The 27,861-nt window shown below is 46.0% G+C and overlaps 1 protein-coding gene across 6 annotated transcripts in view; it reads right to left on the reverse strand.

Annotated features, from left to right (window-relative positions):
* NEK11 (NIMA related kinase 11) overlaps positions 1–27,861 on the reverse strand; it is a 169,716-nt gene that overhangs the window by 15,879 nt on the left and 125,976 nt on the right. For 3 of the 6 annotated variants that reach the window (XM_043508953.1, XM_038393222.2, XM_038393223.2), the window contains exon 15: positions 18,851–18,947. In XM_043508953.1, the coding sequence (XP_043364888.1) occupies positions 18,851–18,947 (97 nt within the window). Of the gene's footprint in view, positions 1–529; positions 667–17,598; positions 17,730–18,850; positions 18,948–27,861 lie in introns of those variants that run through there. The other 3 variants (XM_038393224.2, XM_043508955.1, XM_043508954.1) reach the window with 3 other exon arrangements.

The raw sequence follows: 27,861 nt of genomic DNA on the forward strand, positions 1-27,861 counted from the left end.
GTGTGTGATTGCTGGTGAGTATTTGCTTCAGGTTGGGGGGTTGTCTGTAAGTAAGGACTGGCCTGTCTCCCAAGATCTGTGAGAGAGATGGGTCGTCCTTCAGGATAGGTTGTAGATCCTTGATGATGTGTTGGAGAGGTTTCAGTTGGGGGCTGAAGGTGATGGCTAGTGGCGTTCTGTTATTTTCTTTGTTGGGCCTGTCCTGTAGTAGGTGACTTCTGGGTGCTCTTCTGGCTCTGTCAATCTGTTTCTTCACTTCAGCAGGTGGGTATTGTAGTTGTAAGAATGCATGATAGAGATCTTGTAGGTGTTTGTCTCTGTCTGAGGGGTTGGAGCAAATGCGGTTGTATCATAGAGCTTGTCTGTAGACAATGGATCGTATGGTGCGATCTGGATGAAAGCTGGAGGCATGTAGGTAGGAATAGCTATCAGTAGGTTTCCGGTATAAGGTGGTGTTTATGTGATCATTGCTTATTAGCACCATAGTGTCCAGGAAGTGAATCTCTTGTGTGGACAGGCTGAAGTTGATGGTGGGATGGAAATTGTTGAAATCATGGTGGAATTCCTCAAGGTCTTCTTTTCCATGGGTCCAGATGATGAAGATGTCATCAATGTAGCGCAAGTAGAGTAGGGGCACTGTAGTATTAGACAACTTAGTGAACATATCTGCGCAAGACAAAAATGATGGAGCAAATAGGAATGCATTTGTAGTCCTTCCTAGGCCCTGGTGAACAAATATTTACATTTTACATAGCTAAATTATTTTCTTGCACATCTGTAAATCCTGCAGGGTCAGAATGTTGGGTTTACTAAACATTGTAATGATATGTTAAATATTGAAATAGACTATCATTAATGATGTGCGAAAACATTCTCACATTTGCAAAATATTGAAAAAAATCAACTGTCTTATTAAGCTTTTTCAAGCTTGAAATCTGAATAGCTCAATTTGTGTATTATTGTGCATGCACAGCATTAGAAAAACAAGGAAAAAATCTGTGCTTTTCATACAAAGATGTAGCAGCCATATAATTTCCTTAATGTTGTGAATGTTATGGGCTACTTGACATTTCTTTAAAATGAGCCTAATGCATACTTGTAATGATTTGTGCTATGTACATTAGTGGAATGTAATTCATTATCAGATTGAATACAAATGATCTTGGGCATTTAAGGCAGGTTCAAGCTCACCTTCCTCTATAAACAATAAATGTCACAATAAACAATTCACGGCAGCAAGAGATAGTGAAATATACCATGGGGCTACAACTCTTAGCTCAATTAAGAAATGTAAAGGATCTGAACAAGGTTTCTTTTTATAAACACACACAAACACACACACACACACATAATCATTAAAGAGTATTGCCTTCTTTTAGAGCTTAGAATGTGTTTCTTGTTAAGAGTCCCAGGACTCATTTAGCTCATTTTATTTCCCCAGGAAAACATACCAAGGCTAAAGTGTTTTTTTTCACTATGGTTAGTAGGATCTCTAGATCTTGTGCTCCTCTGCCTACTCTGATTGCCATCTTCACTTATTTTAAATTTACTCATCATGAATTTAGTGCTGCCAAAAAGTGTGGAAGTGATAGCCAGGGGTGAAAGTAAGTGAGAGGACTTACCGGTACGCCGGAGGCCTGAGCAGGGGGCGTGGCCTCAACCGGAAGAAGCGTGGCTTCAACCGGAAGAGGCAGGGCCTTAAATCCCCAGGCCCTTTAAATCTTGATTTAAAGGGCCCGGGCTCCAGCTGAGGTCGTGGCAGCTGGGAGCCTGGGGCCCTTTAAATCACCCCCGAGCTACCAGCTGCAGAGGCGGCTGGGAGCCCCAGGGCTCGGGGGCGATTTAAAGGGCCCAGGGCTCCAGCTGCCGCTACCGCAGTGGAACCCGGGGCCCATTAAATCACTGAGGAGCCCTGGGGCTCCCGGCTGCCACCGCTACCCCGGGGCTCTGGGCTCTGGCAGAACTTTAAAGGACCTGTGGCTCCGCTGTGGTAGCAGCTGCCAGAGCCCCGAGCCCTTTAAATCCCCACCTGAGCCCTGTTGCCCGAGCCCTGGGATAGCAGCAGCCAGGCTTTGTCAGGGATTTAAAGGCCCGGGGCGGTAGTGGCGACTGGAGCTCCGGGGCCCTTTAAATCCCCGTCAGAGCCCCACCGCCGCTACCCCGGGCTCAGGCAGCAGGGCTCAGGTGAAGATTTAAAGGGCTGGGGCAATAGCAGCGGCTGGAGCTCCAGGCCCTTTAAATCCCCACCGCAGCCCTGCCGGCGCTACCCCAGAGCTTTAAACAGCTGTCTGGGAAAGCTGGTCCCAGTACGGCGCACCGGCTTTTACCGGCTTACTTTCACCTCTGGTGATAGCCCTATAAAGTGACGTTCTCACTTTATCCACAGGTATAGCTCAGAAAGGAGGAGCAATGTAAGCTTCCCTGCATTGTCCTGAGGACAGTCTATAGATAAGAGGATGGCCTGCAAGAACGGCCCCTACAAGTGAAAGTGCAAGTTCGATCGCTGTGCACATTTAGTGGCTGGTTCAGCAAAGGACTTAAGCATATCTGTAACTTCAGGCATGACCAGTCTGAGCCAAGACAAGGCAACTACTCCTATGCATCAAGCTATGCACATTCTGAAATGCTTTGCTGAACTTGGCTTTATTCTTTGGCACCTCTCCTGAGAGAGCAAGCAAGGGGGCTAATTAGTACCCATTGTGCTGGTATCCTTTGTACTGAGGAGCAGCAAAAGGACGACCAAGTCACTTAGGCTATAGAGCAGAGTGATATATATTGGGGGAATAGTTCAGGAATGCTTTAAGTACTACAACACACATTATGTGCCCGATCAAAACGCCACTCAATGGGAGTATTTCCACTGATTGCACTGGGCTCTGGGGCACATTTGTATTTGGTACACAGGTGTGATTTCCTTTTCCAAAATCATCCATCTGGAACCATCCGGGAACACCATATTCACATAAACAAAAAAGTCAGAAACTTGTTCTGCTTGTGGACAGAAAGAGTAGCTCATTAAATGTATTTACATGAGAACCCCTCGGTCTACTGTTACTTTGAACACAGTATAATAATTAAAACTGCAGATCAGTTCCGTCCCTTATTAAACTCATTCAGTTTTTGCCAGGGCTTCCTGCTAAATAAATAAAAAAATCACAAACTAAATGTCTGGTATTATTTATGGGTTCCTATTTATAACAATGGCAGATGCCATAAAGCTGAAAAACAAGCTAAATGAAAGGCATCCCTGTGCATTATTTGGGTGCACAGAAGGCATAGTCTTCACATTTTTAAAGATGACAATTTCAAACTCAAAATACAGACTGTTTTTCCTGTTCAGCAGGATAAAAATTATACTGCAAATGTGAATCCTGAGGTGTGTTAATTCTCTTTCCATCGCTCTGTGTGAGACTCTGCATGTATTCAACAGAAATGGGGCAGTCACTGGTAATGCATTTCCTTCTAGAGAAAACTGGAGTTAATCAAGCATTTTGATGAATTTCTTGTATAGGGGCTTGTCACCAGGTCTGGTGTATGACTCAGCTTGTAACCCGTCTCTTGGGAGTGACCCCTTAGTGTGCTCTGCCCTAAGGACCCATGTAGCTCTGTGGGGGCAGGCCCGTGGCTTCCAAGGGTACATGTACACTGTGATATAAGACCAGTGGCTTGTGCGGCTTGGGTTCCAGGGCTATAAAATTGCAGTGTCGATGTTCAGGCTGTAGCCTGGGCTCTGAGACCCTCCCTATCACAAGGTCTCAGAGTCCAAGCTCCAACTAGAGCCTGAATGTCTACACTGCAATTTTTAGCCCCGCAGCCAGAGCCATGCAAACCTGAGTCACCTGACCTGGGCACTGAGATTCAGTGCCATGGTGTTTTTTTTGTTTGTTTGTTTTTTTGGGGTCGCAGTGTAGACATACCCCAAGACTCTGAGATGAGGCCTTTGGCACCAGCAAACGCTGTCGCACTCCATGGCTACCTGCAGCGAATCCAGCCAAGCCAGAGACCTGTTTGCGGTGCCCTTTCAGGCTGCAATGCTCTCAACGAGTGTTTACAACAACACAGGCAGCTGTTTCAGAAGAAGGTAACCATTTATTATTCACCTGGCATACAGAATTTCTTCTTTACCAGCTCGGCTCTGCAGCTGACACAGTAAGGGTGAGCAAGAGCCAGGATGGAGTACCAGACCTGCAGCACCCATTCCCTCCCACATGCCAGAATCCTGGGTCTGGGTGCCCCATGTAAGGGGAGTCCTTTTTCCCTCTTACGCTCCTGTTCAGGCATGCAGTCTAACCTACAATCTTGCCCTACCTTTTTATAAAGCAACCAGCAAAATTAAAATATCTCAGACACAAAGATAAGTATGTGTTTAACTTTAAGTACATGACCAATCCCACTGATAGTAATGTGCTTAAAGTGAGGCTTATGTTTCTCTGCTTTGTTGACTAAGAGCCTACATAATTAACAGAAAAAGAAGTGCATCTTTAAACTATGTGTGAGTGAGACTTTGGGCTTGTCCACACAAACATTTAGTTTGTGGCAAGCTGGAGTGGGAATGTACCACGCACTAGCTGGCCACGTACTAACTGTCCACGTGGATCAAATGGAGGCACTTTCATATTTCATTGCCTTGCCTTGCCTTGCCTTGCCTTGCCTTGCCTTCCTAGGCTAGGCTAGCCTTGCCTTGCCTTCCTAGGCTAGGCTAGGCTAGGCTAGCCTTGCCTTGCCTTGCCTTCCTAGGCTAGGCTAGGATAGCCTTGCCTGCCTTCCTAGGCTAGGCTAGCCTTGCCTTACCTTGCCTTGCCTTGCCTTCCTAGGCTAGGCTAGCCTTGCCTTGCCTTGCCTTCCTAGGCTAGGCTAGGCTAGCCTTGCCTTGCCTTGCCTTCCTTGGCTAGGCTAGCCTTGGCTAGCCTAGCCTTGCCTTGCCTTGCCTTGGCTAGGCTAGCCTAGCCTTGCCTTGCCTTCCTAGGCTAGGCTAGCCTAGCCTTGCCTTGCCTTCCTAGGCTAGGCTAGGCTAGCCTTGCCTTGCCTTCCTAGGCTAGGCTAGCCTTGCCTTGCCTTGCCTTCCTAGGCTAGGCTAGCCTTGCCTTGCCTTGCCTTGCCTTCCTAGGCTAGGCTAGCCTTGCCTTGCCTTGCCTTACCTTCCTAGGCTAGGCTAGCCTTGCCTTGCCTTGCCTTGCCTTCCTAGGCTAGGCTAGCCTTGCCTTGCCTTGCCTTGCCTTCCTAGGCTAGGCTAGGCTAGCCTTGCCTTGCCTTCCTAGGCTAGGCTAGGCTAGGCTGCCTTGCCTTGCCTTGCCTTGCCTTGCCTTGCCTTGCCTTGCCTTCCTAGGCTAGGCTAGCCTTGCCTTGCTTGCCTTGCCTTGCCTTGGCAAGCCTAGGCTAGGCTAGGCTTGCCTTGCCTTGCCTTGGCAAGCCTAGGCTAGGCTAGCCTTGCCTTGCCTTCCTAGGCTAGGCTAGCCTTGCCTTGCCTTCCTAGGCTAGGCTAGCCTTGCCTTGCCTTCCTAGGCTAGGCTAGGCTAGCCTTGCCTTGCCTTGCCTTGCCTTCCTAGGCTAGGCTAGCCTTGCCTTGCCTTGCCTTGCCTTCCTAGGCTAGGCTAGCCTTGCCTTGCCTTGCCTTGCCTTGCCTTCCTAGGCTAGGCTAGGCTAGCCTTGCCTTGCCTTGCCTTGCCTTGCCTTCCTAGGCTAGGCTAGGCTAGCCTTGCCTTGCCTTGCCTTCCTAGGCTAGGCTAGGCTTGCCTTGCCTTGCCTTGCCTTCCTAGGCTAGGCTAGCCTTGCCTTGCCTTGCCTTCCTTGCCTTGGCAAGCCTAGGCTAGGCTAGGCTAGGCAAGGCTAGCCTAGCCTTGCCTTGCCTTCCTAGGCTAGGCTAGCCTGCCTTGCCTTGCCTTGCCTTCCTAGGCTAGGCTAGCCTTGCCTTGCCTTGCCTTGCCTTCCTAGGCTAGCCTTGCCTTGCCTTGCCTTCCTAGGCTAGGCTAGGCTAGCCTTGCCTTGCCTTCCTAGGCTAGGCTAGGCTAGCCTTGCCTTGCCTTCCTAGGCTAGGCTAGGCTAGCCTTGCCTTGCCTTCCTAGGCTAGGCTAGGCTAGCCTTGCCTTGCCTTCCTAGGCTGGCTAGGCCTTGCCTGCTTGCCTCCTAGGCTAGGCTAGCCTTGCCTGCCTTTCCTTGCCTTGCCTTCCTAGGCTAGCCTTACCTTGCCTTGCCTTGCCTCGCCTTCCTAGGCTAGCCTTGCCTTCCTAGGCTAGCTTTGCCTTGCCTTGCCTTTCTTATTTCATTGCCTCTTTGAAATGGGACTAGATCATAGTGCATTAACAAACTGTTAATATACGTCAAAAGGATCCACATGGACAGTTAGAGTTAGTGCAGGATAGATTCCCACCCCAGCTTGTCACGACCTAATTGTTCATGAAGACAAGCCCTCAGTCTGTGTGCAACTGAGAGAATGTATATGTAAATGACTCGTAAGATTGGACCACTGGAAGCAAAGAAAAAAAAGGCAACTATATTTTAAAGTTCCTTTTGTCATAATGCAGAAATTACTACTTTAAAATGTAGATAAAATGCTGAATTAAAATACAGAAGTGCTAAATGAGAGAGAATTTAGTGCCCATGAAAGTTCCTGGACTAATAGCACTGCAGAATGGTGTCCTCTATTCAGATGCAAAAATCAGTTATGGCTCAGGCAGTGGCAGGGTGTATTTCCTCTCCAATAATTAGTGTCCATTCAAATATCAAGCTCTAAAATGAACGCCAGCAAGCACCAAACATAGTGGTGTTTTTTTGAAAATGGACACTTTTCTACTTGGAGCATTGGCTTAATGCTGTTCCTATTAATGTCTATGGTAAAATACCAATGACAGCAACATCAGGACAGTGACAAGCACTTTTGAAAATCCACCCAACAAAGCAACTAGACTCCTTTGGAAACATGCACAAATAATATATAAAACCTATGCCTTAGTTTAGGCGTAATCTGAGATGCTAATCTTAAAGACTACATGGTGCTCATTCAATGACGTCACTTGACCTTTCTTTCTGAATTTTTAAGAGATATAACACATTCAATGCCAACATCACAAACAGCACATATTCTTACTATTCATGAATCTAAACCAACAGTGCTATGAGCAATCACAACCCAGAACAAAAATATCGCCAAATGCTTTTCTCTGCAGCGCCTGAAAGACAATTTTACTTACACTCAGCAGGTGATAATGAAGTCTTTTGCCTGATCCTGGTATGCTGCTGTGTGCAAGACTTTGGGAACTGAATAAGAGGCATTTACTGCTGTGCTCTAGGATCTTAATTTACTTAAAATTTGGGGGATAAAAGCCCTTTCTTTTTACCCATATACATTTTATTGAATTCTCACCTGCACTTCTATTCAGCTGACTCATTGTATGTGTTCATGGATACCTTTGTAAAGGAGCATGAAACACTCTGCATTTATAGTCCTTTCTCCCTTTTAATGTTTTTATTCCTTTTGATATTTTCAGTATAAAAAAAAAGATATGCATACTATTTTGTATATATTCTCAGGTTTCAGAGTAGCAGCCATGTTAGTCTGTATTCGCAAAAAGAAAAGGAGTACTTGTGGCACCTTAGAGACTAACAAATTTATTTGAGCATAAGCTTTCGTGAGCTATAGCTCACTGCATCAGATGCATTCGGTGGAAAATACAGTGGGGAGATTTATATACACACACAGAGAACATGAAACAATGGGTTTGATCATACACACTGTAAGGAGAGTGATCACTTAAGATGAGCCATCACCAGCAGGAGGGGGGGGAAGGAGGAAAACCTTTCATGGTGACAAGCAAGATGGGCCATTTCCAGCAGTTAACAAGAACGTCTAGGAACAGTGAGGGGCGGGGTGGGGGGGAGAAACATTCAAAAACCAGTCGGAGAACGCTTCAACCTCTCCGGTCACTCGATTACAGACCTGAGAGTGGCTATCCTTCAATAAAAAAAACTTCAAAAACAGACTCCAACGAGAGACTGCTGAATTGGAATTAATTTGCATACTGGATACAATTAATTTAGGCTTGAATAGAGACTGGGAGTGGATGAGTCATTACACAAAGTAAAACTATTTCCCCATGTTATTTCTCCCCCATTAGGCACCAGCACCATAGCTTTAAAATTGCTTTTGGCCTTAATGCTCCAGATTAGTCAGGTAAAAGATTAGGATTTAAAGACTTTAACCTCCACTTAGAAAGATGGGATGTTCATAGCTTTTAAGGCTAGAAAAGACCATTTTGATCATCCAGACTGACTTGTATTATGCAGGCTTTAGACCAGAAATGGGCAAACTACGGCCCGCAGGCCACATCTGGCCTGCGGGACTCTCCTGCCCGGCCCCTGAGCTCCTGGCCCCGGAGGCTAGTCCCTGGCCCCTCCCCTGCTGTTCCTCCTCCCTCGCAGCCTCAGCTCACTGCGCCGCTGGAACAATGCTCTGGGTGGCAGGGCTATGAGCTCCTGGGGCAGCGTAGCTGCAGAGCCCGGCCTGACCTGGTGCTCTGTGCTGTGCGGCCGTAGTGCCGCCAGCCACCGGTGCTCCAGGCAGCGCAGTAAGGGGGCAGGGAGCGGGGGGGTTGGATAGAGAGCAGGGAAGTTCAGGGTGGTGGTCAGGAGAAGGGGGTGTGGATAAGGGTCGGGCGGTCAGAGGGTGGGAAACAAGGAGGTTGAATGGGGGCAGAGGTCCCAGGGGGCAGTCAGGAAGCAGAGTGGGGGTTGGATGGGGTGGGGGGTCCGGGGGCGGTCAGGGAGCAGGGGTGGTGGATGGGGCAGGAGTCCCGGGGTGGCTGTTAGGGGACAGGGAACAAGGGGGTTGGATGGGGTAGGAGTCCTGGGGGGGGGGGCATCAGAGGGCGAGAAGCGGGGGGGTCTGATAGGGGTAGGGGGCCAGGCCGTGCCTGCCTGTTTGGGGTGGCACAGCCTCCCCTAACCAGCCCTCCATAAAATTTTGGAAACCCGATGTGGCCCTCAGGACAAAAAGTTTGCCCGCTCCTGCTTTAGAACCCTGATAACTCCTGCATCAAGCCCATAACTTCTGGTTGACCTAGAGCATATCTTTAAGATAGATACCCAGTCTTGATGCAAAGACACCATAATAGAGACTCCACCAAATCCCTTGGTAAGTCATTCCAGTGGTTAGTTACCACCACTATTAAGAGTATGTCTGAATTTGTCTAGCTTCAGCTTCTAGCCACTTTGTCTGCTACATAAGAGAGACCTTTCCTATCAAAAAAATCTTCTCTCTGTGGATGCACATATAGAAAGTGATCCATTCACCTCTTATCCTGGCCTTGAATAACTCTCTTAACTTTCCCTTGGTTATATAATTGCACCACATCTTGGGAAGCACTTAAGAACATCTCCAGAAACTTTCCAGATACATGCTACACAAATCACCTATCTTTTGAAAAAAAAAAACCCAAAGAACAGTTACGCACTTTATGCTAACTGTGGTTCTTCGAGATGTGTTGTCCACATGGGTTCCACTCTTGGTGCACATACAGCTCATGCACTCCAGATCAGAATCTTTTGGCCAGCAGTGTCCAATGGGGCCATGCCTATGCCCTGAGTGCCCTTACAGACACCCAGCAGAGAGCAGAGCAGGACCAACTGGCCCTCAGATCCTTCGCCAGAAGAGAAAAACAGGTGCTATCAGGCTCAGTAGTAGTGGGGAAGGAGGGCAGGCTGTGGAACACAGAAAGAGAACACATCTCAGAGAATAATAGTTACTGTAAAGTAACTGATCCTTCTTTGAATGATCGTCTTTATGTATTCCACTCTTGGCGACTCACAAGAGGTGCCCTCATGTAAGGGGCTGGCGTTCGGCATCTGCCAAAGCAGACATCAGATCTAGATGCCAGGACCAAAAAAAATAATTTAGTAAATGTATGTACTGAACCTCAGGTAGCTGTTTCACAAATTTCAACAATGGGAACAATGCTGCAGAAGCTGCTTGGGCTCTGACGGAGTGGGCTCTCACCTGGGCAGAGGATTCTAGTCTAGCTACACAGGTACCAATCTGAAATCCATTTGGACAGTCTTTGAGATGATGTAGCTTGTCCCTTCATTCTTTCAGCAAAAACAAGAAATAAGTTTAGTGAGACCCTAAAGGGTTTAGTTCTATTCAGATAAAAAGACAGGACTCTAGGGACATCTAACGTGCGATCCCCCCCCACACACACACACACACACTTGGATAGACTATTGCTTAGGAGGAGAAATACTAAAATATCCTTTGGTTCAGATGAAACTCTGAGAGGACTTTGGGCAAAATCTTTGTAGGTAGAGGTGGAGAAAATAGAACAACCTTGCAAATTTCACCAATTTAATAATAATAGGACTTCTTGAGGTATTTGAACTGCCATGTCTATGTTATGCTTGGGTGGTGAGTGGACTTCAACCACCCTTTCAGTAAAAACCATTTATGGTGAAGTCTAACCTACTGAGTCCCACACAGGCACAAGGTCACGCAGCCTAACATTCCTAGACAAGTCCTGACCCTTATCAATGGGTTTGGCTAACTGATTTATGAGGTCTGACAGTGGGGCAAACCTGCTTCAGGGTAAATATGCTCTCGCTATTGTAGAGTCTGGAAGTGCTCCTACAAAGTCTCTTTTTTGCATCAGCAGGAGTGATGATTTCTCTTTGTTGATTGGGAGCCCTGGAGTGGTGAAGAGCTGGAATGCCAATTTATGCTGCCTGTGACTTGCTGAGGAGAGCGTCCCCAAATCAGCCAGTCATCAAACTAGAATGCCTTGTTTCCTAAAATGTACTGCTAGGACAGCCAGACCTTTTGTGAAAACTCTTGGGGCTGTTGACAGTACTCTGGACAGTGAGTGTGAAGTCTCCTATGCACATCTTAAGTATCTTCTGTGAGTAGGATGGATTGATACATTGAAATATGCATCCTGGAGGTGGAGAGCTGCAAGCCAGTCTTCAGGATCTAAAATAGGGATTACTGATGCCAGGCTCACCATTCTGAACTTGAACAATGGTGCTGAGTTCTCTGCTGTCCAGAATAGGGCACCAGCATCCTATTCTCTTTGGAAAGTAAAGAAAATAAAACCCCTTCCCACTGACCAGATGAGGAACTTATTTTATTGCTTGAAGAGTGAGGAGGGATTCCATCTTTTGTTGCAATAGTCTCTCAAGAAGATAGTCCCTGAAAAGGGATGGGAAATGTAGGTGGTGAGTAGGAATTGCTTGAAACTGAATTGAATAACCTGCTTCAGTGTTCTCGAGGACCCACTGGTCAGTGGTAATGCTGTTCCAACCTCCCCCAAAATAAATTGACTGATCTCCTAATGGTGTTCCCAACAACTCTTAGCACAACCACCAAACTGTTTTGAAGCTGGTGTCTGCCTCATTGAAGTCGCAGTAGAAGAAGGCCTCTGTTTTCACTAACAAGGTCAGCTCCCAGACTGCTGTGCTGGGCAACACAAAACGGGGAAGAGATGGCCAGCCCTCTGTAGAGATAGAGGTGGTTAGGGACTATTTAGAAAAGCTGGACGTGCACAAGTCCATGGGGCCGGACGAATTGCATCCGAGAGTGCTGAAGGAATTGGCGGCTGTGATTGCAGAGCCCTTGGCCATTATCTTTGAAATCTCGTGGCGAACGGGGGAAGTCCCGGATGACTGGAAAAAGGCTAATGTAGTGCCCATCTTTAAAAAAGGGAAGAAGGAGGATCCTGGGAACTACAGGCCGGTCAGCCTCACCTCAGTCCCTGGAAAAATCATGGAGCAGGTCCTCAAAGAATCAATCCTGAAGCACTTAGAGGAGAGGAAAGTGATCAGGAACAGTCAGCATGGATTCACCAAGGGAAGGTCATGCCTGACTAATCTAATCGCCTTTTATGATGAGATTACTGGTTCTGTGGATGAAGGGAAAGCAGTGGATGTATTGTTTCTTGACTTTAGCAAAGCTTTTGACACGGTCTCCCACAGCATTCTTGTCAGCAAGTTAAGGAAGTATGGGCTGGATGAATGCACTATAAGGTGGGTAGAAAGCTGGCTAGATTGTCGGGCTCAACGGGTAGTGATCAATGGCTCCATGTCTAGTTGGCAGCCGGTGTCAAGTGGAGTGCCCCAGGGGTCGGTCCTGGGGCCCGTTTTGTTCAATATCTTCATAAATGATCTGGAGGATGGTGTGGATTGCACTCTCAGCAAATTTGCGGATGATACTAAACTGGGAGGAGTGGTAGATACGCTGGAGGGGAGGGATAGGATACAGAAGGACCTAGACAAATTGGAAGATTGGGCCAAAAGAAATCTAATGAGGTTCAATAAGGATAAATGCAGGGTCCTGCACTTAGGATGGAAGAATCCAATGCACCGCTACAGACTAGGGACCGAATGGCTCGGCAGCAGTTCTGCGGAAAAGGACCTAGGGGTGACAGTGGACGAGAAGCTGGATATGAGTCAGCAGTGTGCCCTTGTTGCCAAGAAGGCCAATGGCATTTTGGGATGTATAAGTAGGGGCATAGCGAGCAGATCGAGGGACGTGATCGTTCCCCTCTATTCGACACTGGTGAGGCCTCATCTGGAGTACTGTGTCCAGTTTTGGGCCCCACACTACAGGAAGGATGTGGATAAATTGGAAAGAGTGCAACGAAGGGCAACGAAAATGATTAGGGGTCTAGAGCACATGACTTATGAGGAGAGGCTGAGGGAGCTGGGATTGTTTAGTCTGCAGAAGAGAAGAATGAGGGGGGATTTGATAGCTGCTTTCAACTACCTGAAAGGGGGTTTCAAAGAGGATGGCTCTAGACTGTTCTCAATGGTAGCAGATGACACACGAGGAGTAATGGTCTCAAGTTGCAATGGGGGAGGTTTAGATTGGATATTAGGAAAAACTTTTTCACTAAGAGGGTGGTGAAACACTGGAATGCGTTACCTAGGGAGGTGGTAGAATCTCCTTCCTTAGAGGTTTTTAAGGTCAGGCTTGACAAAGCCCTGGCTGGGATGATTTAACTGGGACTTGGTCCTGCTTTGAGCAGGGGGTTGGACTAGATGACCTTCTGGGGTCCCTTCCAACCCTGATATTCTATGATTCTATGATAAGGCGGCCTTCTCCAATGAAACTTCTGTTTGTCTCTAGGCAGTTTGGAGGGTCTTTGGTATGGCTGATTGTCAAGCTGTCCTGTAGCAGTTCAAGAGCATGGGTACTAACCTCAGGGCAGACTGTTAAGAAGCGGGGCACAAAATGCAAATTGATTGAGTGTTCTATACTTAGATTTCAGCAACCAAGTATCAAGTGTAAACTCCTCAAGCACTATAACAGCCTTAACATGGAGTCACAGACAGTCCTCTTGGGTACTCCAGTCTGTGTTGCCACCCAGGTAAGCTTGCCTATGTGACAGATGGTCCCTTACATCAAAAATCACAATAATATTCAAGTTATTCCCAGTCCCAAAGGACCAGTCACTTAACCCAGGTCAATTGCACCTTAGATCTCATGTGAAGGACAACACTTGTAGCCAATCCTATAACTATCTAAAGATGTATTAACTAGGAAAAGGAAATAAGAGAGCCATTTACAAGGTTAAAGCAAGTAAAGACATACACACAAATGAGTTCCAATTTTAATTTTCCAAAACTAATAGAAGCTTCTATAGTAGGCAAGTTCTATGTGTCCTTTAGGGCTAACCCTGGCAAGCACTGGGGATCTTTTGCTTATGCTTAGTAATCCTTGCCCCCTCAGAGTCCAACCAGCATAAAAGATACACTTCCTCCTTTCTAGGACTTTTTTGATCTTCCCTCTTCTGCTTCAAGTTGCAAATTCAGCTGTTGGGAGGAATTCTCTTGCACGTCTCAACACCAGATGAACTATTGTGGAACATACACGACAAAAGACTTTGTTGATTGCTCCCCCTTCACCTCCACCCCCATTGAAGATATCTTCACTGTGAAAAACAATAAAGGGGACTCCAGCAGGGCTGAAACAGTTAAACTGCCCAGTGCTATAAACTTCTGAGTATCAAGAGTAGCAAATTGGAAAAAGTGCCAATGTGGTCAATACCAAAGGAATTGGAATCTCACTGCCAGCACTGAGAACATGGGGGCAGTCCAGACTTTGTACCAAAGGCAGCTTGTGACTGATGTTTAGATGGTACTGAAGCATGGGATTGGCATCACTATGGGTGCCAGAGAGGCTTAAGTCAGGCCTTGAGCTACCTTCATTTAAAGTGGGAAGAGGAGATGGTTTTCCTCTTTTTTTGCTAGGTCCCTGGGATGGAGACCTGTACCTGTGCTCAGGGCCATCCCTAGGGGGTGTGGGGCCCAGGACATAGGCGCCGAGTTTCTATCTGCTAGGGGGTGCTCCCCGCCAGCTCTGCCCAGGACCCTCCTCCACCCACCTCTCCACACTCCTGCTCTGCTTCCATTCTGCCTCTTCCTGCCCCCACCCCACCTCTTCCCCGCCCAGTTCTGCCCCTTCCCCCGAGCACGCTGTGCTCTTGCTCCTCTCCCTTCTCACCGCACCCCAGCACCTCCAGTCGCAGCAAAACAGATGATCGGCAGTAGGTGCTGGGCGGGAGGAGGCGGTGCTGATTGGCAGGGCCCACCAGCAGGCACTGGGGGGAGGGGATGATGGTATTTCAATTGCCCCCCTACCTGTCCTCCACCCACCTCACCTCCCTGCCTGCCTCCTCACGAAGCACAGGGCCCCCAAAAGTGTGGGGCCTGGGGAGGTCACCCTGATTTGCTCTACCCCAGGGACAGCTCTACCTGTGCTCCTTAGAGGAACAGTGTGGCATCCTATTACTTTTGGCTGCAGAGGAAGGGCTTATCTTCACTATGTGGGACTGTTACAATCGATGCAGCAGATGTCGATTTAGCAGGTCTTGTGAAGACCCACTAAACTGATGGCAGAGCGCTTTCTGGTCGACCCCGTTACTCCACCTCTCTGAGAAGAGTAAGGTAAGTCAACCGAGAGCGTCTCCCGTCACTGCAGCGCAGTGAAGACACCGGGGTAAATTGCCATAAGCTACGTCCACTTCAGCTACGTTATTCATGTAGCTGGAGTAGCGTAACTTAGGTTGATTTACCCCAGTAGTGAAGATAAGCCTGAAGACTTGATAGGAGGAGCATCTGAGGAATGCTTTAATGAGGAAGCAGGAGCCCTGGAGGTTAGCCCAGAGCAGGTGCCTGCTGGGGCATTTTCAATGGCGGATTACTCAGAGCCAGAAGGGATTTGTTTGCCTGGATCTGAAGCAGGTCTCATTAATTTGTCCAAAAATAAATAAATGAATAAATAAATAAATAAATAAATATTTTAAAAAAAGAATCCTTCACTAATAAAGTTTGTTTGAAGAATGAATGACAAACAGAACCTTTCTCAGCGATATGCCCCTCATATGATACCAAACAAACATTCTGAGTGTCCATCATTGAGGGGTACAGTTGCCTTGCAAGATGAATAACTCTAAGACCCAGGAGATTTTCATTGAACCATGAAGCTGCCCACCTGCTACCAGGTAAACGAACATTAGGAAAAAAGTTCACTTAAAGTAAAACCTAATAAGACTATTATCCTAACTAACTATGAACTACACTGCTAGGGTGACTATATACCAACAAATTCATTGTAATGAGCACAAGTGCAAGAGACAGTGACACGGCTCTCTCCATTTTGTCTCATTGCCATGGCAGAAAAAAGGTACTAAGGAACAGTTAGCTCCACTCTGTCCTTTGAGTCCTTTTGAGGGGTGATGCAAGACCATTGAGGGTGCAGGTGTGGCCTCAGACACTGCTGACCAAAAGATCCCAATCTTAAGTGTCTGGGATGCATGCGCACCATGAGTTGAATCCATGTAGCCAATCACTCAGAGAAGGAAATTAGTTTCCCTAAATATGGCAAACTGCAGTTGGGGATCTGAGTTATTATATTCAAAAAGCTCAATGACCTCATTCTACATTCCTGTATGATGTTCTTTTAGCACCATATGCTGACTCCTCTAATTATGAATACACTTCAAAAATCCCTGTGCACCGATATAGCTGAATCTGCTTATATTAGTACCCTGATAAACTGCATATCTATGTACTGCCAGGGAATGGAGTCATAGAAATACTTAGTAATGACTCCAAACAATGAATACATGACATCTATTCGATTGACTGTCCTGCCTGCTGTTGTCTGCAACCCCATTCATGTTATTTACAGATGTCAATTAACATTTGCTACCACATGCTTTTTGCTGTTTCTGTTGACTAAATGAGTTTCTTTCATTAATGTAATTTGTAGTTTTTGTTGTGTACAATGCTTACCTTTAAGGCACTTCATAAAATAAAAGAGTATCTCTCAGCACAAAAGTAGATAACGGGAACAATCATTAATTGGCATGCTTCTGGTTCCATAAAAATGTACCAGTTCCACCGCACTTCCATTCCATCCTTATTGATCTTACTTTCTACGTCCCAAAGAGCACTCTTGATCAACTGAGATTTTATGGTAGCAAAATATACAATCTCTCTCTTTTATTGGAGCCTGTAACTGGAAGGCCCTACAGTAAGGTTTGTAGAGTTGCAATTTTCTGACTCTGACTTTCTGACTTCTGACTTCACAACTCTGAATTATATTAATCTTGCTCTAAGCAGCATTGACTTGCACAGATTTGCAATGCATTATATGCTGGGGTTTTTAGGGGAGCACAGAACAGCTGATACTTGATGGTCCCCTTCTGGCCAGACACACACCCCTATTCACCCAACCTGCTTTATATGCCCCCACTACAGTACTCTAAGCATGCATTGTTCACACACAGGAGGTTGCTGTGATCCCCGTGTGTGTATTTGCATATGTGCTGCTTATCAGTCTTTTTCTTCCACCTCAACTTCCAGCCCCATTTTCTTGCAATTAACACACTGTCTTACCTTTGCATGTTTGGACAGTGGCATGGTGCACAGCACACGATGGACAAAGGGCCCTAGAGCGCTCTAACCACAGACAAATTCTGTACTTGCTTACATAATTAAGTGGTTACTTTGACTTACAAAAATAGGTTCTGATTTCAGTTTACAAAAAGGCCCCTTTATGCTGCTCTAGCAGCATAAAGGGACCACAGTGTAAAAAACCCATCATTCTCAACATGTTAAACCAGGGTTTTCACCAAAATATGTGTGTTTATTAAAATATTTCTGGGGACATGTTTTCAAGCTAGTATAGCCTAGCACTCTCTTAACATTTCTTTCTCGATTTTTAATTTACATAAGGAGCCCATCCTACAAGTTTCTGGGTGCCAAGAAATAATTTACATTACACATGGTCTGCCTCAGCAGCCCATGGAAACTGACAAACATTGTTTGTTGGAAAATGCAACTTTATTTTTAAATAGCTTAGCAAGACGATGGTCCAAAAGCTTACCCCAGCAAACAGCACAGATAACGAAAACCTGGTCTATAAGCTGTAAGTTTTGTCTGGTATCCTGCACAGAGAGTAATTTGGCAGAGTTCTATTTTTTTCAGCTGGAAATGAAAGACGTCTAAAGACATATAAAGATGTCTCTAATGGTGCAGATTTATCCTGTAACTCCATTTGCCTGAAGGGTGAAATCTGCAAGGTTATTGGGTATTTTGTGTAACCAAACTCACCTCTGAACCACGGGGCATATGATGCACAGCGTCTCTTTCAAAACTGCTCTCCATGAAAGTAGTACTGACAAGAATCAGATTGGCCAATGCTGAGTGACCTCAGTGCTATGGCCAATCCAGGAAATGAAATCCTAGGGAGATTTAGGACTTCTGTAAAACTGGATAGCCTCAGCTGGGTCGGGTGACCATCAGTAAGACAGATATTTGGTAGCTACTTCTCTTGGGCCCATCTCTACTGGGCATTTTAGTGTAGCAGAGTGTTTTGAGTAGTGCATCAGTGCTATAATGTTGGGTTCTTTTTCTGTAGAGGTTTCAATTAAATAACTACTATTGCTAATAATTTGTGTTTATTATTTGTATTTTGGTAACACCCGGAATGTGCTAGGCACTATCCGCACACACAGCAAAACACTGTCCTTGTCTGGAAGAACTCACAATTTAAGATCAGCTGAAATGTTGTAACACTGTACTTCAGTTCTGATAGAGCATCATAACTAATAGGTCACTATCTAGCTAGAAGTACAGCAAACCTGACATAGTTACTATAATAATACTCTGTAATTACTGTAATAGGCATAAGCTGTATTAACTAATATATATAATTAGAAGGGAAGCTACAGATCTCTGTTCTATTAAAGGAAGTGAAATAATTATTTATTATAGCTGAGATTTTCAAAGGAGCCATTTTCAAAGGAGCCTAATGGAGTTTCAATGGGAGTTTGATGCCCATCTTCCTTAGTCTTCTTTGAAAATCCCAGCTTACAGCAATACTATTCTTATTTAACTGGTACAAGACCATAGGAAAAAATCCTTTGCAGGAATGACGGAATAAAGGCCAAAGGGCAGGTGAGGGAAAGAACACAACATGAACATCTGCCGCTGATTTATGGGGTTTGTGTTGAGATGATAAAAAAGGGGAACTTCAGAACAACACAGAAAGCAATGACGACACAGTATGCTCCTGGAAAGGCTTACAGGGATTGTGTTGATTACAGGGGAACCGTTCAGAAGCAACAGTTAAGCCTTCCCTCAACTGGTATAGCCGAGCGTTCTGTTGTAATGAACATTCTGGGATTCATTTCACAGTCTCTCTTTTCTAATCTCTCTTTTTTTTTTCCTTTGTCCTGTTGTCATTCAACACTGTCAACTTGGTCCAAGTATTGCTTTCATAGATATATATGAGCTACTTACTCCCTCATGCATTTCAACTTGGTCCAAGTATTGCTTTCATAGATATATATGAGCTACTTACTCCCTCATGCGTTTCAGCTTGGTCTCAGCCATGGTGTTGTTGATTGCTCTCGATCCCTGGGGCACTACTGGAGCCACGCTGGTGACAGTCCCAGAACCTACAAATCAATGCACAGACACTCAACCTTATTCACCTTTATCTCATCAGTAGTGCTGCAGATTCAAGACAATCTTCAAGGGCAATCAGAAAATGGAAGGTAATTCACCTTTGTCACACGGTATTGCTGTATTAAAGATAAATTAGATTATTAAATGCACATTGAGACAACTCAGTTCAGAGGGATAAGCAGATTTACCGTTTACAATAATTGTCATCCAACCACTGTATTATACAAAAAGGTCTTTCACATGGGAAAAAACTGGGACAGAGAAACTATTCAACAAAAAGAAATTTACTTTTTCTGTTTTCTGTTTTGTTCACTTTGCTTGTATTTATTTATAGAACAAGATCCTTCTGACAGCCAAGTTCCTCCTTTGGCTTGATCATGTACTGAGGTTTCGGTGTTGTGCTTACAACATCAGACTTCTGCTGTCGTGGGTGAAGGGATTTCTGCAGTATTCATCATTTACCTACTGCACAGGGGCTTTGTGAGCTCCCCAGTGATTTTAGGAGTGTAGCTGAAAGAGCCAGTGTCGGAATAAGACTAGTTCCAGCCCTTTTAGAAATGGTCAAGAGACAGCGCAGCTCAGGGTGATGGGTAAGAGGAAGGCTGCCTGACTGCTGTGAAGAGGTTGTTATGGCAAAGCAAGGCATAATACCTTCTGGGGCATGGAAGAAGGTGCAGGCCTGCGGCTCTTGATACATCTTTAATAAAATATAGCCGCACCCCCCTGACAGTGTCTGACATGCAGAAGAGGGGAGACCATCGAGCCACCCCTACTTAACCCAAACACACCTCTTGGGGCTGCTAGAGCTTCAGGCCCTTCAACCCCCTCCAAATAATGGCTCTCTCTTGCCTGAGTACACTAGCAGACCCCTTTACTTCTCCCTCACCCATGAATGGCCAGACACACTTTGACCCTTGGTCTTTTTTATGCCTTTCACGCTTAGACCTGTGCTCTCTATATAATGGAGCATGACAATCAAGCAATTTTGTCCCATAGAGTCAGAAATGCTGTGGGATTGCTATAGCTCCCCCTCTATCTGGAAAGAGAAAATCCTTATGATGTCAGCAGCAGCCTGGGTTTCAATTGGTGTCTCAGGCCTTGTCTACACAAACAATTAGACCGCAGCAAGCTGGGAGTGAATCTACCCTCACTAGCCTGCCATGGGCACCCTGCTGATACATAGTACATTGTTTTGATCTAGCTCTCTTTGAAACAGGCCTAGACCAAAGTGCATTAGCAGGACTGTTAATGCACGGGGTGCACATGAACAGTTAGACCATAGCGGGCTAGATTCACACCCCAGTTTGCCATGAACTAAATGTTAGTGTAGACAAGCCCTCAGACTTTGAAGGCAGAGGGAAACAGCAGCCACAGGATTAATATTAATATTTCTTTATGTTCTGTGAAACTGAGAGGTTTTACGTAACTACTATACAATGGCAACCAAAATAATGGCGGGGGGGGGGAAATCAATTACATAACACCCATGCTTTAAAATCCAGTTCTTCTTTACTTTCACTTCAGTTATAATATGATATTAGCAGCCATTATACTCACGAGATACGAGCATTAATAATTGATGCTTTACCATTGAACAATAGGATTACGAGCATTCAGATGCACCAGCCTTGTTTCTTGCAGTTTTTGAGATACTGGCCACTAATATGTTGTTATTGAAGTGAGGGGGGATAAGACAAGTGGGAGCAGTCAGATATGTTTTATAAGTGAGGTTACAGCTCACCAGCCTCCAGGTTTAGAAAAGTCAGCTACCTTTCACTGAAAATTAAGACAATCACTAGTGAAGATGAAATACAGACTATCGAAGGCCATTTACCAGATAGGCGAGGTTGCATTCAGTAGCCCAAGCTACTTGTCTGGTGCCTAAATATTACTGTGTACCCAAGGTTTTGTCTGTGTGCTTATAGTTAAAATGGTGAGAAAGGACTTGCTCAGTTCTTGTCAACAATTAATTTGCACTGCAGCTAGTAAAAAAAATATCACTAAGTTTCTATGCTTGTAGCGGTTCAATTTCAGGGCAAAACTATGTAAACACTCTTCTAGTAACTTGGTCAAGCATGATGCAAGCATGTGTATGAATGGGTTTATCAACAGGGAGACACTGAGGAAAGCTGATTCGAATAAACTAAAGGTGTGAGTTTAAAGTATATTTGATACACTGGATTAAACCCTGTGTGAACACTCTCATTAAGAATTAAAGTGACCTTAATTCAGTTTAATGAAATTCAATGCCCAACTGAATCAAACTAAACTGAATTAAGGTTATTTTAATTGTGAAAGAGTGTCCTCACAGGGGTGTAATGCAATTTAACTAATCCACTTTTAATTTACACCTTTAGTTGATGCAGGTTAACTTCCCTGAATGTCTCTGTGTACAGAAGCCCCTTATCAACTTCAACTGTGTTATCATTCAATCTCTTGGGGCTTGGCTACACTTGCGAGTTACAGCGCATTAAAGGAGCCCTGGATGCACTAGCTCACTACCCGTCCGCACTGGCAAGGCAAGTAGAGCACTCTGACTCTGTGGCTGGTCTGCTCCTGGTACCTCCACCTCGGCGAGTGGAATAATGGTTGATGCGCCCCCGCTGGAGCACTGTGGATGCCCTGATCTATTAATGAGCTCCGATCGGCCTCCAGAAGTGTCCCACAATGCCTGTTCTAGCCATTTTGGTCACCATTTTGAACTCTTCTGCCCTGCCCTCAGGTGACCAACCATTAGACCCGCCCTTTAAATTCTCTGGGAATTTTGAAAATCCCCTTCCTGTTTGCTCAGCCAGGCATGGAGTGCTCTCAGCGCATCTTTCCAGGTGACCATGCCGCCACACGATCCCCAGTATGGAGCAATGGCAAGGTGCTGGACCTCATCAGTCCCAGCTGCGCTCCAGCCGTAGGAATTACCATACCTTCGGGCAGATATCAAGGGACATGATGAAAAGGGGCCATGACCGGGATGCATTGCAGTGCAGGGTTAAAGTGAGGGAGCTGTGGATTGCCTACTGCAGAGCCCAGGAGGCAAACAGCCACTCCGGTACTGCTCCCACGACCTGCCGTTTTTACAAAGAGCTGGATGTGATACTAGGGGGTGAACCCACCTCCACTCCTAGTACCCTTCACAGCCCAGTTCAACAAGGCAGGAGGAGGAGCAAAGCGGGAGCGAGGGTGCTGAGGCAGAGGAAGACACCCTGGAATCCCGAGATGCAGGCAGCCAGGAGCTGTTCTCAAGCCAGGAGGAAGGTAGCCAGTCGCGGCAACTGGTGCTTGGGGAAGGACAAACACCAGAGGAGGTTCCCGGTAAGCAACTTTTATTTTGGGAAGGAAGTTATTCGGTGCGGGCTCTTGGAGCGAGGAGGGTTAGGGCTGCGTGCATGCCTAGATGCAGAATAGCGCATTGATGTGCTCTCTCACATCGCGGTAATCGGCCTCAATGATCTCTTCAAAGGTCTCATCCAGAACTCGGGCAATGCGTTTGTGCAGGTTTCTCGGGAGAGCCACTGTGCTCCTTGTCCCAGTAAGCCTAACTTGTCCGTGCCACTGTGCCGTGAGGGGCGGGGGGACCATTGCTCACACAGGCAAGCTGCATATGGGCCAGAGAGGAATCCACATTGCAGTAGAAGACCCTCTCTTGCTTCCCAGGTCACCCTCAGCAGCGAGATATCTTCCAGGACAAACTCCTGTGGAAAATGTGGGGACAGTGTTCAGTATAGGGGCCCCCTGCCACAGTTGGCTCTCCCCAAGGCACAGAAACCCAGAGGTCATTACAGCCGTGAAACAATCAGTCATGCTTGACCCTGTGCTTAATCACCATTTTGGGGCTCCCGTGGGTTGTGTGTGCTCGCTTTGGGATGGGCAAATTATACTATTGTGTAGACTGTGCTTGCTCTTAAGTGTGGGGGAATCATTGCTCTGTTTGGTGTGAACAATTCTGCCTCTGTTAAGTGTTGCATTTTGCCTTTACAGATATAACCTTGAGATCTCAGCTGTCTGTGTTATCACTGGCCGAAAGACTCCAAAGAATCAGAAAGAGGCCACATAGAAGCAAGGAAGACATGTCACATGAAGTAACGCAGCATTCAAACCCGGCAAACTTGCATCAACATGATTCCAACGGTCGACTTCCCCACTCTGAACTGGTTAGCAACCGATCGGTAGCTGTCTGGAGTTGCCAGCTTCCAGATTGCAATAGCCACCCACTTCTCCACCATCAGGGCAGTTCTCAAACTCATGGCCTTGCGCCGCAGGGTGAGGGCGAGCTCCTCACACAGTCCCATGAAAGTGGCTTTTCTCATCCGAAAGTTCTGCAGCCACTGCTCGTCATCCCAGACTTGCATGACGATGTGATCCCACCACTCAGTGCTTGTTTCCCGAGCCCAAAAGCGGCGTTCCACGGTGGTGCGCATGTCCGTGAATGTTACAAGCAAACTCGTGTCATATGCGTTACTCGAGTCGATATCATCGGAGCCCTCACTGTGACTTTGGATCAAAAGGAATAACCTGACTGCCAAACATGACGTGCTGGCGAGACTCATCAGCATACTCCTCAGTAGTTCGGGCTCCATTCCTGCAGATGGAAAGGAAAGACAGAGCGCGCAGTACCAAAAATGTTGAAAGATGGCACCAAATGTGGACGGAAGCACAGGGAATGCTGGGATGCGAACCGAAGCATGACAAGGCATTGGGACAGGACCCAGAATGCCCCACACCTCCTGCCCCCTTCCCACAAGCCACAGCACCAGAATGGGAAGAGGGGCTCTGTGGGATAGCTGCCCACAATGCACCACTCCCACATGCAGCTGCAAGTGCCGCAAATGTGGCCCTGCCAGCGTGCTTGTTCCTGTCAGTGTGGACACACGGCAGCACTTTCCCAGCTGCGCTCTCCGAGGGCGGGTTTAATTCACAGCGCTCTACATCTGCAAGTGTAGCCATGCCCTTAAACTAAGGGCGTGTCTACATTTAAAAGGCTGCAGCTGTGCCTTTGCTGACAGAAGAGCTTCTCCCATCAGTGCAGTTAATCCACCTCCCCAAGAGGCGGTAGCTGTGTCGCTGGGAAAAGCCCTCCCACCTACATAGTGGTGTCTACACCAGGAGTTTAGGTCAGTATAACTGAGTCGCTCAGGGGTGTGGATTTTCCACACCCCTTGAGTGATGTAGTTCTGACATGAGTTGCTAGTGTAGTTTGCAGGTGCTACCCAAAATGATGCCGACGACTTGGTAGGTGGAATTGTTCGCTTTCAATCAGTATTGTACCAAGTCCCTTGTATGATGCTTCGGGCCTCAGTGCTGTTGCTACATTTCAAATACGAGATAAAACTGATGTCCTGACTACCTGTGGCTTAAAAAGAAGGCGCAAACGGTACTTTTCTTAAGACAAAGTAGTATTAAACCTGGCAGCCTGATAAATTCTAGCGAATAGTAATATTGCAGGGTAGATCATTGTGGTAAGAAGCTAGGATATTCTTCTTGTAGTAGTGTCCTGGCATATTTATTGCTCCAATACTTTTGCTTCTTCTGCTCTGACATTTCATTATTAAAGACATCCTTCTTGACTTTCTGGGAACTCATGCTAAATAAACCATTCTTACTTTGCCTTCTCTCCATGTTGGCAAGTGGCCATACAAAACTTGGTCTCAAAACACAAACTAATATCTTCCCTTCCACTAAACAAAATCTTATGGGTATTGTATAGCTGATGCAAGGGCATCAGGCTGGAGTATCCTGGGAAGGGGCTGTTATAATTAAATATGGGGTTTCAGTTAAGGTTGGTGAAGAGATTTTTGTACTGCTAGCGTAACAATCCTCACAAACTTTTCCAAGGGTGCTCGGTAACCCTGGCCCCAAAGAAGGTATTTATTTCATCAGAGGTATTTTTCTATAAGCAGTCACTTGATTAATACGATATTTTGCATCTAGTTCAGAGCAGTTTATTCACTACTCCTGAGGGCATTCTGCTCAAAAAAATTAAAAATTCTGTGCCAAAAAAATGTAAAAAAATCTGTGCACAATATTTTAAAATTCTGCAAATTTTTTCAAATAAATGTGGAAGCTCCAACATGGCATTGGAGATCATAGGCCACTGGCTGCACAGAGGTGGGAGATCACTGTGCAGCTCCCCCTGGACATGGACCCAGTGGTAAGGTTGCTCCCAATCCTGACAGAGTGCAAGGACCGGGCTGGCCCCAAAAACACCCCAGGGCCCTGCTTCTCCATGCCAGGTGCGCCAGGTTTGGGTAGGCAGGCTCAGGAAGGCAGGATCAAAATGTGGACTGGCTTAGTGTGGGGGGGATCCAGATTTGGTTTGAGAGGTTCTGTGTGGGGCAATCTGAGTGTGAGCAGCTCAGTGGGGGATCTGGATGCACAGGGGCTTTTGGGGGGGGTTCTGGGTGCAACGGTAATGGGACTCTGCAGGGGGGTTCAGGTGAAGATGGTTTGGGCTCAGTGGAGGAGGTCTGGGTGGGGTGGGGCTAGAACTCAGCAGAGAGTGTCTGAGTGGGGGGGTTGAGTGTGGCATCCAGATACTGGGGGAATGGGGCTCAGTGGAGTGGGGATCCAGATGCAACTGGTTGGGGCTCCATAGGGTGGGGATTGGGTGAGGATGGCTCATCAGGGTGGTCCAGCTGCAGTGGGAGTGGGGCTCGCCGTGGGGGTTCTGGGTGCAGGGGGACATGAGGTTCAGCATGAAGGTCTGGTATGAGGGGATCTGGATGCACAGAGGTTGGGCGGATGGGGGAAGCTGCTCCCTGTACAGTGATCCCTCCCCCTGTAGCTGAGAAGTGATGGGTGCAGGAATGCAGGGGAGGGAGTGAATTTGCAGAGCTTCCTACAGCCAGGGGAGAAATCTGGGGGTGGGTCTGACACAGCCCCTCCGGACGTCACACAGGAGAAGAGGAAGTCCCATCCTCCCCAGCCCAGTCAGGACTCGCAGCTGAGCCCAGCACAGGGTAGAAGTCACCAGCCAGGTCTTCCCCAGTCCCACCTCCTGCCCCACAGTGATTTACCTCTCTGCCAGCTGCCCTGGGCACCTGAAACATACTGCTGGGGAGGGGTGCATGACCATTCTTGTGGCTTCCCTTTGCTTTCCCATCAGAAAGTCATTTTTTCCTGGAGGGAAGCAAAGAAATCTGCAGGGAATATAAATTCTGTGCATGTGCAGTGGCACAGAATTCCCCCAGGAGTAATCTACCCATAAATCAGCATTAAATGATAGTTATTTGGCCACTATCTAAAGGAGAATAGCCAATCATTGCACACTTATTTAACACAATGAAATCTCTATTGATTCTTAAGATAATTTAAAATAAACTATTCAGAGCATAGACATTTCAAAACTATAAGATGAAAGCTTTCTAAGTTTATTTTAGGGGCAAATGACCTCCCCAGCATCCAGCCCAGCTAGCTAGTCTGATTGCTGGGGACATCTGAAGAAGGAAGATGGGAGAAGGAAACCCCCCCCTCCCCCGCTCTCAAGTAACCAAGTAGCAGCCTCTATGGCCCCAGCATTCCCCCTCCTTCCCCCCTGCAAGCTGTCCCAATGGCTAATTACCCTCACTGAAAAATGTGCATCTTATTTTCAGTTTGAATTTTTCTAGCTTCAACTTCCAGCCATTGGATCTTGTTATACTCTTACCTGCTAGATTAAAGAGCCCTCCAGTATCAAATATCTTTGCCCTTTGCAGCTACTAATACAAAGTGATCAAATTTCCTCTAACCTTCTCCTTCTATAAACTAAACAGATTGAACTCCTTAGGTCTTTCATTTCCAAATTTTAATTCATTCCTGTGGCTTTTTTTTTTTTTAAAAAAAACAAACAGCATGGAGAGAGGATTCCATCCCTGTCCTGTCTGACGCAAAACTTACCCTGTACACAGCTGCATAGGCAACCCAAAATGAATAGTGGACTATGCTGAATTGTTAGTATGATCATACTGACCCAGTAAAAACCCTTTATTCCCAGTGAAGTCAATTGGGCTTTAAAAGGGTCAGAATTTCATCCTTTGAAACTAAAATTTGAGTTTTTACACTGAAAAAACCCTACTCAGAGCCACTTATATGCTGAAAAATAGATTGCATACTTAATGCATCACCAGTAACATTGCCTCTATTGACTTAAGAAGGTATGTGCTAGTTAGACCTCCACTAAGACCTATGTGAAACTGCAAATTTTTGCTTCATGATGGCTTTAAAAATGGAAATGTCCTGGTAGATTCTGACCAGCACAAAATCTGCATCAGTTCCCAGTATTTCTGTACAATTCATAGCACTTTAGAACAGCTTTTTAATTTCACATGGTTCTTGTTTAATTAAATTAAATTCATGCCAAATCTGTAAATGCTATGTCATATGCAAGTTACTGCGTGAACTAGGTATTCTGCTTTGCGAAAGTCATACAGAGTCTGGGACCACATTCAAATGAAGAGAATTCACAGAATGAAAATGGTGGTGAGAAAAGTGGAGGTCATAGATCCCATATCTAATTATTATGTCAGTGACACACAAACAAACATTCTCTCTGGTATGAATACTTCCCAGCATACTTCTGGATACTCTTGACAAGTATGGTACTTAGTAGCTGCTAAGAGCATCAGAGATCTTACTGAAGTTGATACTGATTTTTCACATCCCACTTTCTAACTTCAGTGAAATGCTTTATTTATGTGTTACAATATGTAATACAGAAAACTGTAATATAAGGAATGGTACCTCATACAAATAATTGCCAGAGAAAATTTTATATTTTTATTTTAAAATCTTCCTGAAACAATTCAACTTAATCCCATTATAAATCCCAAATGAAAAGCCCAAATGACAAAAAAGCCAAGTGAAATGTGAGGTTCTCATTTCTAATGACTAGTCATCTGTCATGAAGGTTGTGGAAGTCATGGATTCTATGAC

This window comes from Dermochelys coriacea, chromosome 2 (genome assembly GCF_009764565.3).
Source record: "Dermochelys coriacea isolate rDerCor1 chromosome 2, rDerCor1.pri.v4, whole genome shotgun sequence".
In the NCBI taxonomy this organism is placed as follows: Eukaryota; Metazoa; Chordata; order Testudines; family Dermochelyidae; genus Dermochelys; species Dermochelys coriacea.